This window comes from Rhamphochromis sp. 'chilingali' (genome assembly GCF_963969265.1).
Source record: "Rhamphochromis sp. 'chilingali' genome assembly, chromosome: 9".
In the NCBI taxonomy this organism is placed as follows: domain Eukaryota; kingdom Metazoa; phylum Chordata; class Actinopteri; order Cichliformes; family Cichlidae; genus Rhamphochromis; species Rhamphochromis sp. 'chilingali'.
This window is the reverse complement of record NC_137936.1, coordinates 36,854,270-36,868,577: the sequence shown is the minus strand read 5'-3', so window position 1 is coordinate 36,868,577 and position 14,308 is coordinate 36,854,270. Positions and strand designations below refer to the sequence as shown.

General features: G+C 40.5%; 2 protein-coding genes across 2 annotated transcripts in view; both read left to right on the top strand.

Moving 5' to 3' along the window:
- Positions 1-4,739, top strand: part of pigu (phosphatidylinositol glycan anchor biosynthesis, class U) — a 10,462-nt gene extending 5,723 nt beyond the window's left edge. The window contains exons 9-12 of the mRNA XM_080890628.1: positions 990-1,133; positions 1,268-1,392; positions 1,774-1,916; positions 2,172-4,739. Of these exons, the coding sequence (XP_080746754.1) occupies positions 990-1,133; positions 1,268-1,392; positions 1,774-1,916; positions 2,172-2,285 (526 nt within the window). The 3' untranslated portion in view covers positions 2,286-4,739. The remainder of the gene's footprint in view (positions 1-989; positions 1,134-1,267; positions 1,393-1,773; positions 1,917-2,171) is intronic.
- Positions 2,478-14,308, top strand: LOC308402779 (uncharacterized protein; the record flags this gene model as incomplete). Its single annotated transcript, XM_080891875.1, has 4 exons — positions 2,478-2,533; positions 3,955-4,066; positions 6,319-7,774; positions 12,876-14,308. The coding sequence occupies 4 exons, from the start codon at positions 2,478-2,480 to the stop codon at positions 14,306-14,308; spliced, it is 3,057 nt and encodes a 1,018-aa protein (XP_080748001.1).

The following is a 14,308-nucleotide window of genomic DNA, read 5'->3' as shown; positions in this document are numbered from 1 at the left end:
TGTTGTGTTGAAGTAAATTCTCATGTGAGGTTTTAAGATTTGATCAGTTCATTGGTTTGTTGATTTGAGGATTTTTGGCTTTTGTCAGAAAAAATTTAGATGAATGAGGTTATTATCTTTTCTACAGTAAATTAGAAATGGCAACCGTGGAAAACCCCAGATATACTCTAGAGCAGCCATGCAGAAACACAAGAGTGCCGCGGCCCACTTACAAACGCCCACAGAGCTCATCTTAAATCTTCACTCTAAACAAATTGTTAGAGAAAGTCATGTTTACGTAAAAATTTTCTCCAAAAACATAAAGCACACAGGCTGTTGGCTTTAAATTGTTAATGCTACACAGTCATGTGCAAAGTGTTAAGGACAGTGTGTGACCCACCTGTCACACACTTCAGCAATACATTTAGGTCAGAGTAACGAGTAATATCACAAACTAACCACTTGATTCCCCTTTTATATAAATATCTTTTTATAAATATGTAGATGACATGCATACTTGTACATACAAACTGAATTTCTGTTACTGTGGTCCAGCTGCAGGACCTTAGTGGCCCACAAGGGGTACCCAGCCCACACTTTAGGAACCACTCTTCTAAAGTATATCTAGCTTAATTTACTAGATAAACCCTCTCCAGCTGCCTGGATAGACTGCAGGAGGCAGCACAGGATAATCACTGTTAGCAATGCGATGTAATGAACTGCACTGCTTACACATCAGCGTTGCATCAGACACACACCTCTGTCAGCACCTCTGAGCTGCCATGCATAAGAGAAAATATCTCATGGTGTTGCATCAGCAGGAGGAAGAAACTGTCCATATTTGCGCAAAACGTCCAACTTTTTTATTGCATAATTACTCCACCAGAGGGCGCTGTGAAGCTTATTTATTTTCACTGTTCAGTTCCAATGAGTGCGTGTGATGTTTGAAGACAGAATAAACTCTGTAAGTGTGTCTGCATCTCTAATGGGACTGTTTTCTCTCCCTCCAGTCTCTCGGTTCCTGACCTCACTCCGAACATCGGCCTCTTCTGGTATTTCTTTGCCGAGATGTTTGAACATTTCCGCCTCTTCTTCCTCTGCGTCTTCCAGATTAATGTTTTCTTCTACACCATCCCTCTGTCCATCAAACTAAAGTAAGTCCAGCACCTCATTCTCACGTTAAAGGTCTTTCCAAGTTGACACAGTTTTTTTTTTTTCCTGTTTAATAACCTAAACCTGAGTAAAACCACAACATGATGTATCATCTGTGTTCGTGTGTGTGCTGCAGGGAGCATCCCGTCTTCCTGATCTTCATGCAGTTAGCTGTGATCTCCATCTTTAAGTCGTACCCCACTGTGGGAGACGTTGCACTCTATCTGGCCTTCCTTCCTGTCTGGAGTCACCTGCACAGATGTGAGTGGGGGGGGGGGACCTGACAACATTTCCACTCAGAGTCTGTGCTCTTACAGATCCTGGTTAAAGTATCATCACATAAAAAAAATGTTTTGAATATTTACCTTAAATTTATGTTGTCTGGGGTCAGAAGCACTGCCGATCAGTGAGAGTAAAAAAACATAGAAACAAAGTCTCTGAAACACTGTAGAATAAATATGAAATAATAATACAGGATGAAATTAAAAAGATCTTTAACACTGATTGGTCAGAGATTTTTCATCAGCTCCAAACTGTCCTCAAATGAAAGTCCTGATTTTTCTCTTGTAGCATCTTAAAGCTTCATTAATTCATGTTTTTGATTTGATTTATCAGTAATTATATGTCTTTGTTCCTGTTCAGTCCTGAGGAACATCTTCCTGGTGTCCTGTGTCTTGCTGGCCTGTTCGGCTCTGTTCCCGGTTCTCTGGCACCTCTGGATCTACGCCGGCAGCGCCAACTCCAACTTCTACTACGCCATAACTCTGCTCTTCAACGTGGCGCAGGTAGGATGGTGTGCATGTGAGCCAGGGGGGCAGAGTTAATGCTGTTTATTTATTTAGTTAAAGATAAATGCAATAACGCTGTTAAATGAAGTTTCATCCATTTTTAGATTTGGGATTTTTTTTTTTTGTTTCAATATCACGTCTTCTTTCAAAGTGGCAGTAAAGAAAATCTTATTTACAAGAGGCAGTCTGTAAGAAGAATCCCCCCCGATAGTGCAGTCTCGGTGTCCTGATATAAATATATGTCCCCTTCAGATCCTGCTGGTGTCAGATTATTTCTACGCCTTCTTGAGAAGAGAGCACCACCTCACCAACGGGCTGTACCTGAAGAGGAAGGACGGCTCTGAGGCGACGCTGATTCTCAAATAAAACGCACCCGTGTTTGCACTCAAGGGAGGAATAAACTCGTCTTCTTTTTATCCTCAGAGGGAACAAACAAAAACTGAAGGAGGGTAAAAGACTTTCAGACCTCCTGTGGTCCTCAAACAGATCAAAACGGCACACGCAGAACGTGCGCACGGTACAGCGTCACATGCAAACAATAGCACTGCAACATACAACATGACAGACGTGTGGGATGTCGACACGTGGCTTACTCTGAAGCCTCACCTCCACCTGTAACCTCCACCTGTGGTTACTTCCTGTAAGCCACTCTGGGAAAGTTTATTTTTTGATGCTTTGTTGTTCTTGCAGCTCCAGGTTTTATTTTAAAGCACCAGCTGTCGCGCTGAAGGAAAAACCTCTTTTATTTGATCATTCTCGCCCACGTGCACGCGTTTGTGTTTCCCTTATTGCCTTTTTGTTAAAAGTGGCATCTGTCGTGGCAGAGGAGAAAGAAAAAGCTGTTTTTAAGAGCTTAGAAACCTTTAGTTTCTCACCAGTTTAACAGTGTTTGCCTTTTACAGTCTGCTCTTCAGTTCTCGTTTACCTAAAGTCATCTAAAGTAAAAACCAGTTCAACCTCATTGTGTTGCAGAACACTACTTGAGATTTTGATCAGAAACTGGAAAGTTTTTCTGGCGAGAAGCATCAGATAATAACAACTACCGAGCAGGAAACGAAGACTGCAGTGAATGTGTTGACAACTGAGTCGCTCGAGTTTGGCATGTTTGGAGAGCAGAAACAGATAATCGTCATTAAGCTTCGGTGGAGGGTTGGAGACTGGTCCCAGGAAGAACACACATAATAATGGATCCAAATATTTATGATGGTTTTGGTTGTAGATTTAAATATCACAGAGGAGCGGAGTCTGAAATGTAAAGGGCCTTTCTTCTTCTTCTTCTTCTTCTTGTTTTGGACCAAGTTAAAGCTGCAGTGAGCTCGTGTTTTCCACTTTCATATAATTCACCAAATGAATGCCTGCTTTACTCGTATTTCTGCATGTCATCAAGGTTATTTATTTAGATCAAATTTGTAATTAACATTAAAATATGAACTCTGATGTCTGTTTGGTGAATATTAAGGTACCAACAGGCAAAAAAGTGTCAAATGGTTAATTAGTTATATTTAAAAAGTAAATTAAAACCAGCTGTTTTATTTTCCATCTTTATGTCCTTTATATTTACCATATTGACGTATGAGTGGAGTCAATCTGAACATCTTCGCAGATGAAAGGACGACTACATGCATGTTTATAAGACAGTGTCTCAAATCCACTCTACACACTCGTTCTGTAACAGTATTTGTTACATACATACTATTAAAATCCCACAAAAACAGAATTACTATTTTATACTTACAGGAAATTATACAGCAAGTCAGATCCAATATATTTGTTTTGCAGTACATATCATAGGAGTGCCAAAACCTGCAGTTCCTCTAATGTCCACTAGAGTCTGGCTGTAATGAGTCAGTCCCCATAGGCTCCCATGTTAAAATGTCCAGCTTTACAGCACAAATAAAAATGCTTACAGACAAGTGCATACATGGTTTTGGCTAACTAGTTTCCTCCTTCATAAGGTGTTTGTATTTTTAATGACTCGTCTGTTTAATTTTTATTTGGCTTAAAGTTTTGATGCTGTTGCTGCTTTCACTCTCAGGCAGGTAGAGTTACAGGCGTCACCTCGGCTAACTGAGTCTGAACCGGACCTTTCGACTGTGTTTGTGCTGTTGGTGCCTTGTGGAGCAAGGAGCAAGTGTGCTTCAGCGTTGGTGAATGAAATACTAATATCTGCCTGTACTAAGCACTAATTAGCAGGTACGAGTGTCTGAGAAACTGCACTCGGTTTCTGAATGAAGTTGTTCTTTTTGTTCAAAGGTTTTTGTCAAACTGCAGCCAGATTCAACCACAGCGACACTTTGAACACTGATTCAGTCACTTTGCTGGTGTGACTTCACTACAAACTCAGACTCAGCTCAGAAACCGTGTATGATGGAATTGGGACATGAAATCAAAGTTTTGTTTTGTTTTCTGTTCATTGATGATTTCTCGTTGTAACATGAAATAATTTTATCGGCACCTGTGAACAACCATGTTTGCTTTCAGTAGATGTTGGGAAACATGCAGTTACATTAAAAATGAAAAACACATCCTGTGTTTGTGTCTGTAAACTGCACCCACTCACTGCCCAGTAACATGCCAACAGTCTGTTTGTTTTGGGCAAATAGCAACTGTTTTAATGCCAATGATTCATTTTTGGTGTATTTATTTGCTGCACTGAAACATTTGCTCAGATTTTGTTTCGTGAAAAAGGATCTCTGTGTTGTTTTGATACTGCGTGTATGTACGAGTTTGATTAAAGTTCAGGGTTTACAAGGGCCGACGTTACGTTTGATCTGTGATTGTCATAAATGTTGATTAATAAACTCCGGGTGCTGGTTTAGACTCGTCTATTCTATTTCTCCATGCTGGTGTTTTCACACTGATTTGGTGCCAGATTACTAAATTTGAAAAACAAAAGTCTGCACATGCAGGGGGCAGGTGGAGGCCCAAAACTCACGTTGGGCTAAAATAAATACTGACAGCTGATATTCAAAGTTCAGCCAATAAACCAGTTAAGGAATCTACAATGAGACTTTGGGTTTCCACAAAGCAGAGAGAACTCTTCAGGTGACTCCAGTGTAAGTTCTACAATAATCTGTGGATTCTTGGTACCCAGCAGAAAACTGCAGCCACTTTATCCGGGGCTTTCTAATCTTTTGGCTTCAGTTCAGAATTCTGACCTCATGCGGCTCTAGAGATAAATGAGCAGGTGCTTGAGAAACACTTGGAACCTTGGAGAGCAGAGTCCTTAGATTTGATTTAGGATTAGTTAGGATCTTTCCGATAGAAATCAAAAATCCCACAGAAAAACATCCACACCACATGATTGTGCAGCCGTGTCTGACTGTAGCTATGTTACGAAAGAGATTATCTTTGGTGTGTGAACTGTGGTTCAGTCATGTTTTTCCTTCTTATAATCTTTGGTCTAACCTTTTAACTCATGCATATTTTTTTCAACCCAGTGACCATTGAAATTATAGTTGGGGACGTATTCATTTAGATATGAAGACAGGAGTTCCAAAATAACTGAGTGGTGAGAGCTTGTTTCTCAGTGAAAGCTATTAGACCAAGTGGACTTCAGATATATCCTAAGGAGCATAGATATTTTTATTTTTATCACCCCAAAAACTTACCTTTGCATTGCTATTGTGGTCTACTTGTGAAAATTAATGAAAAATAATTAATAATACCAGGGCCTCACAAAAAGAAGCAGGCAACTGGGGATGCTGAAGATCTGAAAGAGGAAGAGCGTTTTCCCCAGGTGGACCAAAGAGTGGAGAGAATAAAGCAAACACAAAGGGAAATGTAACATCATCTTATATCTGAGTTGGGATTGTGGAGGGGCAGGAACCATCACTGCTGATATAAACACACAGTCTCACATCCACACCTACATCCTGTTTAGAATCACCAGTTAAACCAAGAAGAACATCAGTGAGGAGGAGAGAGCCGGAGTACTCAGGAGGAAACCTGACATATAACAGTGCAAACAAATAATTAGCTCACTGTTTGTGCATGCTCTCTTTCAATATACCTGCCTATATCAGAAATGTTGATCAGTTTGAAACAAAGGCTGGCTCTGTAGCAATCGTCAGATGCAGATAACCCAGTAATGTGGGGAATGCTCTGCATGAGACAAGCAACCTTGTGAAATGTATTTTCCTCGTTCTTTGACCATATAGGCATCAGATAACATACCTCATAAGTCAAAGTTGGACTTGACTTCTGTTCAGTTTGCTTAGGACGAGTAACCGGAGGAGACGTGAGTTTTCCAACTACAGCAGAAAGATCACCGGGGACACTGGAGTGCTGCTAAACCTGCTGCTAGTTCATTGCCATGGAAGCGAATTTAAAAAAAACCCCAAATGTGAAGCGCAGTTTTTCTTTTTTACAGCCACCTGCGGGTTTGCTTCCATTCCAGGGCAAACTGGCTGCACAATCTGAGTCTGAAAAGGAACTCACCTGTTCGATCTGCCATGAAATCTTCAGAGATCCGGTCATCCTCTCATGCAGCCACAGCTTCTGCAAAGAATGTCTGCAGATGTGGTGGAAGGAGAAGGACACCCAAACCTGCCCACTCTGCATGAAGATACCCTCATCAACTGACCCACCTGTTAGTTTAGTGCTAAGGAACCTGTGTAAGACTGCTGTAGAGGAGAGAGCTGAGAGAGCAGAGACACCACTAGCAGCATCTGAAGCTCTCTGCAATCTGCACGCTGAGAAACTCAAACTCTTCTGTTTGGACCACGAGGAGCCCGTGTGTCTCGTATGTCGAGACTCAAAAGCACACAACAACCACAGATTCAGACCCATCGAAGAAGCTGCACAGGATCAAAGAGTGAAGCTCCAGGTGTTTCTCAAGTGTTTACAAGATAAACTGAAGCTCTTTGAATACGTGAAAGCAAACAGTGACCTCACTGTAGAACACAACGTAGTGCAGACTCGGTACATAGAGAGCCAGATTAAGGAGCAGTTTAAGAAGCTTCATCACTTTCTGTTTGAGGAGGAAGAGGCAAGGATCACCGCTCTGAAGACAGAAGAGCAGCAGAAGAGTCGGATGATGCAGGAGAAGATTGAGGCTCTGACCAAAAAGATAGCAGCTCTTTTTGAAACCATCAGTGCCACACAGGAGGAACTGAGAGCTGATGACTCTTTGTTTCTCTATAACTACAAGGCTGCAGCAGAAAGAGTCCAGCAGCGCCCCCTGCTGGAGGATCCTGAGGTGGTCTCTGGAGCTCTGATCGATGTGGCCAAACACCTGGGCAACCTGGCCTACAACATCTGGAACAAAATGAAGGAGACAGTTTCCTACACTCCTGTGATTCTGAATCCAAACACCGCTGAAGGACACCTCATCATCTCTTCAGATCTTACTAGTGTGAGACAAGGACGCAAACAGAAGCTTCCTGAAAACCCAGAAAGGTTTGACAGCTATTCGATCATCATGGGCTCTGAGGGCTACGACTCGGGGAGTCACAGCTGGGACGTTGAGGTTAGAAATGATGGAGTCTGGTGTCTCGGTGTGCTACAGGAGTCAATTAAGAGAAAGGGACAATTAAAGACTGGATTCTGGGAATTAAGTCGCCACGATGGGAAATACACAGCAGTTGCTCCAACACTTTCACGCAAAGTCCTCGCAGTGAAGACGCTCCAGAGGATCAGAGTTCGCCTGCACTGCGACAAAGGGAAGCTCTCATTCTTTGATATTGATACCAACACACTCATACACACCTTCAAACTCACTATCACTGAGAAGTTGTTTCCTTACATTGAGACCAAGACTCTTCCACTGACCATACTACCATCAGCCATCTGTGTAACACTGGAAGAGCAGCCACGTTTAAAGGCATCTAAAGAGTATTTGGTCCATATCCAGTGTAGTTAAGCATGTTTAGATGCTGGTCGAAGAAGTCTGCTTAGAAATAATCATAGACTTGTAATCAAACATTTCTATCATATGAAAGAAATGTGGGTGTCAGAGTATCAGAATCACATCCACAGATAGCCAGTAACAGGTGTGTCCAACAAGGAAATGCATGGCATTGGTGATGGATACTCCCATTGTACCCATCACCATCAGATACGAACAATGACAGGAACAATGGTGGAATATAACTTATCCGCATACTTCGGAATTAATAGTAAAGCACAGAAATATCTCTGTTATGCAACTTTGTTACTTCACTCCACTTGTAGATGGAAATATATATATTCCATTTATTTTTAGCTTTATTATGCTAGAAATTTTAAATGGCAAAGGCATAATAAATATTATGCTATATTCCAAGACCCAGCAGTATATTAATAATAAAAATAATATCTAGCTGCAACATTAAAGTGAATAAGTGACATTAAAATCTTTATGGCATTTTTTTTTTTACATGGTTTCCAGTGTTTGTGTGTAAAAGTTTAGCTATGAACAGAACGCCACCACTGAGACTCCTGCTGTGATTAACGTGTCCTGGTCTGTGTTCCTGTTCAGGGTCGTTGTTCAAATGTTGCACTACCAGTATATGTGTGGTGTACTGGGGACAAAACTCATATCTCAGTATCTTTACACAAAAATATAAATATGTTCTGACCAAATACTATTAAAATTTTAAAAAGCAGTTCTTTCACCTTGGTCTAAAATATTATGTTGTTAAATGCTACTTTTTTAAAACTTAAAGTTTAAGCCAAAATCACTGGAACAGTGTCTGGTTTAAATGCAAAACTCACAGTTTTATGTCATTTAACTTCATGTCAGTCACGATGGATCAGTCTCTGAGCTTTGCTGACTGTGACCAGGCCGGCACGCTGATTCATAAAAGGAGTTTTCTCCTGCTGAATTTGTTGTAAAACTGTTAAATCTTCTTTATATTCATTTTTGTTCACTTAAGTGTCAAATGTGACACCAAAATTATATAGCAAAGGGGAAAAACAAGTTTTTTGTGGTTTTATCAAACTGGTAAGTATTTAAATAGATTTTTACTAAACCACTGAAGTGGTTCCAATATTTTAATATTTCATGTTTGAAAACAACAAACAAACAAAAAACACATTCACATTTTGCCTCCAACAGTCCTTTAATTTATTTGAATATGATAAATTATCTCAGTATTTTGCAAGTTTAAGTAATTAAATCTATGAAAGTGAATGTTTCTGGGCTTCCCTGGTTAGTTACTTTTATTTTTTTGTATGTTTCCTGTTTTAGTTTGACAGTGCATCGCCTTGTCTTGTTACTTAGATTGTCTTCACCTGTCTCTCCTTCCCCACCTGTTTCCCCAGGACTTGCTTTATTTTTGTATTAAGTTTGTAAGTTTAATAAAACTGCTTTTACTTTACCCCTCATGTTTTTGAGTCCTCAGTTTGGGTCCTGCCTGCTACATAGCTTGACATGACATACTTGGGCAATCTGAGCTAAAACATCTGGAACAACATGAAGGAGGTGGGCTCCTGCACTCCTGTGATTCCTCATCCAAACTCTATTCATCTACACCTGAAGATCAAAACACGCGATCATCGAAAAACTGTTTTCATGTATTTGCACAAAGAAAGAACCACGGATGATATTACCAGTGACTGTGAGAGTGGAACAGCATGTGGACCCTTTATCCACATGTTTCATCTCCTGTTGTTTTGGTCCGTACCTGAGTGTGATTACTGTGTTCACACTGCACAGACAAACCACACCAAGGGGGAAAACAAATCAGAGTTCAATTTAAACCGACTAAACACTGCAGGTGTGAAAACACCCTTAACCCTTTACTGCATGAATTATGACACCCTCAGGCAGGAATGTTAAGTATTTTTATTCATCTTTAGGCAAGAAAAAAAGATTTGTGAACTTCATTTTTTAAAAATGTACTTTTCAAAGAGTCTTTTGAAAAGTACATGTTTGCCACCCACTGGTGGCAGGGCATGGTGTGACACATCAGTGTCCAATGTAGTGGTTTATGCGCAACTATACCATCAACACTGACACAAATACAAGAAAACAGCCTTTGAATAGCTGTAACTGTGGTGACCATTATGCATGAAAGGGTTAATCCAGAGTCAGCACATTATCAGACTGCACAGATGTAATAAATATGGGAATTAAAGGAAAGAACACTTTTAACTTGCAATTAGAAAATTCAATTAGAAATTGGCTGTGTTCAGACTGACAGATGATTCATAAAGAAGTTTGTCCAGCTCAATTCTACATATGACATTTGAAAGGGGACAGAAGTGTTTTTTGTAATACTAGTGGGCTCAAGTAATTTAATAGTCTGGAAAACCTCATTCACAAATTACCTCCAAAACATGAAATTAATTTAAACTGCAATTAATTTGTTTTTATTTTTATCCCTGAAGTAAAAAAAAAAGCTGTAAAAATTATTAGGTTTTGAGCTTAATTATTTTATCTACTTTTGCTATTATATTTTTCATAATCTTCACAGATCAGTATTGTCCCATTCACTTGGTAATATCTTTGACTGAAGTAGGTGGTTCTCTGGTGCTCTGGTACATATGTTCAGTTATGTGTAGAAGAAGAGTCCACTGGTGTTTCAAACACCCTTCTTTGTGTGAGTGTGTTGTTTCTAATCAAGATTTTAGGTTTTGTTGAACCAGCTCACACAAAGAAAACTTGTTTATCTTAAACCTGAATCACAGTACACCTCTGAGTGCTCTTTCTGCTAGACTGTCATCATCTAAATCCTCTGAAGCCACATCAGTGTTCACTTTCTTGCCTTTATATAGAGTGTGCTTTGATGTTGTGGGGAGAGCTGGGAGTCTGTCAAAGGAAGTGATTAGTGGACTGCACTTCTGAGTCATTATTACTCAACTTTCACCCATAAGTAACCACCGGCATCACATCGGTTAGATTTTGGCAAAAAAATAACCTCCCTTACATGGGAGCTTCCTCACAGGCTGTTAGAGGCAACAACAGAATCAGGGAAGCTCTCTTTTTATATGATATGTTAGAATCTGTAGTAAAATCCTTAATAACACATGAAAATGGGTCTTTTCAATCACAATGTTTGTTCAGAATGAATTGCTGAAGTGGAACATCTTTGAATGGCAGAAATGTACACATATAGGGAAATGTTACTTGCTATTTGTCTTCCTCTTTCGATGTGGACATAAATCACATGACAGCTTCATTTTGTCACCAATGCATTAAAACTGACCATCAGCAGCAGACACAACCAGAGGAATTACAGCTGCTGGGGGAAGAAAGCCGGGAACACTGAAACGGAGGAAGGCTGGGGTACATCTGAACCTGCTAATCAGGAAGTAAGTTTCAGGAAGCTTCCTCATTATACAATGCAAATCTAAACACTCTGAATAGATCGCTGTCACTGTAGTTCTAAATATTTAACTTTTACCTTTGATTAAAAAAAGAAATTACTTGACTTGAACTTTTTTGCAGATTTGTGTGCTGCAGTTAAAAGTTTTATGTTTTCATTAAATAAATATTTCTCTTTTGTGCATCTACTTTAATTCATGGACACTGAGTGAAATGGTCTACAGTACTGTCTCTTTACTCAGTACCATCCTGTGTCTGGTGTGCTTAGGTTAACTATGAAGCAAGATTAATGGGTTAGCCGGCTCTACTGAGCCAGAAATTTTAGTGTTGATGGCTGTTCTCGATTTATAAATAAATAATAAATAGATAAAATTTTATTTATATAGCACCTTTCAGAATCACAAAGTGCTGCACATAAGATAACAAATAATAAAAAGGTAAAACAGACAATTTAACCAAAAACAGTTTTAAAAAGGTGAGTTTTGAGTTGTTTTTTTTAAAAACAACTACTGAGTCCACAGTTCTTAATGTATGAGGGAGAAATTCCACAGTCTCGGGGCCAAAGGTGGCAAAAGCTCTGTCACCCTTAGTTCTCATATTAGTCTGTTTTATAGCAAGTAAGCCCTGATCAGATGACCTCAGGGACCTGCTAGGGACATAGGGCTGTAGCAGATCGTAGATGTAGGGCGGCGCCAGTCCATGCAAGGCTCTAAATGTCAAGACCAGCATCTTAAAATGGACTCTAAATTCAACAGGAAGCCAGTGTAGTTGAAATAGCAATGGTGTCACATGTGAGTACTTGGAGGATTTTGTCAACAGCCTATAGCTGCAGCGTTTTGCACAACCTGCAGACGAGAGAACCTTTGCTTAGACACATAAACAAAGAGTTACAATAGTCCAAGCATGAGGAAATAAATGCATGTATAGCTATCTCTAGTTCAGGGCGAGATAAAATAGGGCTTAACTTAGCCACATTTCTTAAATGATAAAAACAAGACTTTTCACATGCCCATCCAATGTGAGAGTCGAGTCAAAAGTGAAACTTAAATTCCTGATAGAGGATTTAACATACACTGAAAGAGGACCAAGGGCTTTCACTATCTGGGATAAAAATGTATTCGATTTGCCTGGTTAGATCACCAAAGTGGTTTAAAGTTGTTGGGAAGTAGCACATCTTCACTGATTCCAGTATGCTGTGTGATAAAGAGTCTCTGCTGAAGGAATAGGACATTTTTAAGCAGGATCTTACTAACATCAGTAAATTAATTTGAGGCAGATCTAATTGTGCGTTGCATTGAATACATCATCTGGATGGGAGCATTTGTTCGATATGCCTTTCTGCAGATGGGGCCTTTCCAGATTTGCAAGTCCATAGGCACTAATGCACCCCCATAGATCAGAAAGCATTGATTACAAGCTGGATGGTCTCTCTCCTTGTCAGTCCAGAAGATGCAGTGCTTTTCTGAATCATAATCAGTTATGGCTGCTTTGACTGAACTTGAACTTGCGTTTGCAGATGGCACAGCAAACTGTGCTCGCAGACAATGATTTCTGGGAGTATTCCTGAGTCCATGCAGTGATCTCCACGACACAATTGTTCCTGTTTTTAATGCAATGCTGCCTGAGGGCAGGAGATTTTTTAAGTCCTGCCAACTTTTGGGATTCACATTTAAACTGAGTTCTTTTTTCTTTCTTTTTTTTTGTAGGCAAAATGACTGAAAAAGATCTCTCCTGTCCTATCTGCTACGACATCTATAGAGACCCTGTCGTCCTCTCATGCAGCCACAGCTTTTGTAAAGACTGTCTGCAGCTGTGGTGGAGAGAGATAAAAATAAAATCCTGCCCAATATGCAAGACGATTCCTTTACTGAACGATCCGCCCTGTAACTTGGTGTTAAAGAACCTCTGTGAGGCCTTCTTAATGAAGAGAGTTCAAAAACCTTCACAGTCGGAGTCTCTCTGCAGTCTGCACTCTGAGAAACTCAAACTCTTCTGCCTGCACGATCAACAGCCAGCATGTCTCATCTGTCGAGATTCAAAAGTGCACAACAGTCACGGATTCAGACCCATTGATGAAGCAGCACAGGATTACAGGAAGGAGCTCCAGGAATTATTGAAGCCCTTACAGAAGAAACTGGAACTATTTGAACAGGTTAAAGAAAATTACAGTCAGACAGAACTCCAAAGTAAGATCCAGGCTTTTTACACAGAATGGCAGATTAAAAAGCAGTTTAAGAAACTTCACACGTTTCTAAAAAAGGAAGAGGAGGCCAGGCTGGCTGCTCTGAGGGCCGAGAAGAAGCAGAAATGCAAGATAATAAAGGAAAAGATTGGGGCCCTGAGCAGAGAGATAGAAACTCTTTCAGAAACAATCAGAGCCACAGAGGAGGAACTGAGAGCTGAAGATGTCTCATTTCTGCACAACTACAATGCTGCACTGAAAAGAATCCAGCAGCGCCCCCTGCTGGAGGATCCACAGCTGGTCTCTGGAGCTCTGATAGATGTGGCCAAACACCTGGGCAACCTGACCTACAACATCTGGAACAGAATGGGGGAGATGGTCTCCTACACTCCGGTGATTCTGGATCCAAACTCAGCTCATCCACAACTCATCCTGTCTGAAGATCTGACCAGTGTGAGTGTGGGACTGAGAAAGCAGCTTCCAGACAACCCAGAGAGGATAGAAAACTATTTTGTCATCCTGGGCTCTGAGGGCTTCGACTCGGGGATTAACAGCTGGGATGTTGAGGTTAGAAATGATGGAGTCTGGTGTCTCGGTGTACTAAAGGAGTCTGTTCAAAGAAAGGGACATATACACACTGGATACTGGGAACTCTGTCACCAGGATGGAAAATACACAGCATCCGCTCCACCGCTTCCAGATAAAGTTCTCTCAGTGAAGAAGCTCCAAAGACTCCGAGTTCAGCTGGACTGGGACAGGAGGAAGCTCTCGTTTTTTGATCTGGACACCAACTCACACATACACACCTTCAAACACACTTTCACTGAGAAGCTTTTTCCATACATTGGCACCAAGACTCTTCCGGTGAAAATATTACCAGTGATGGTCAGTGTAGAAAAACACAGGGTTCCATTATCAGTGAAGTTTTCGCCTCTTTCTAAACTCGGTCTGATTTAA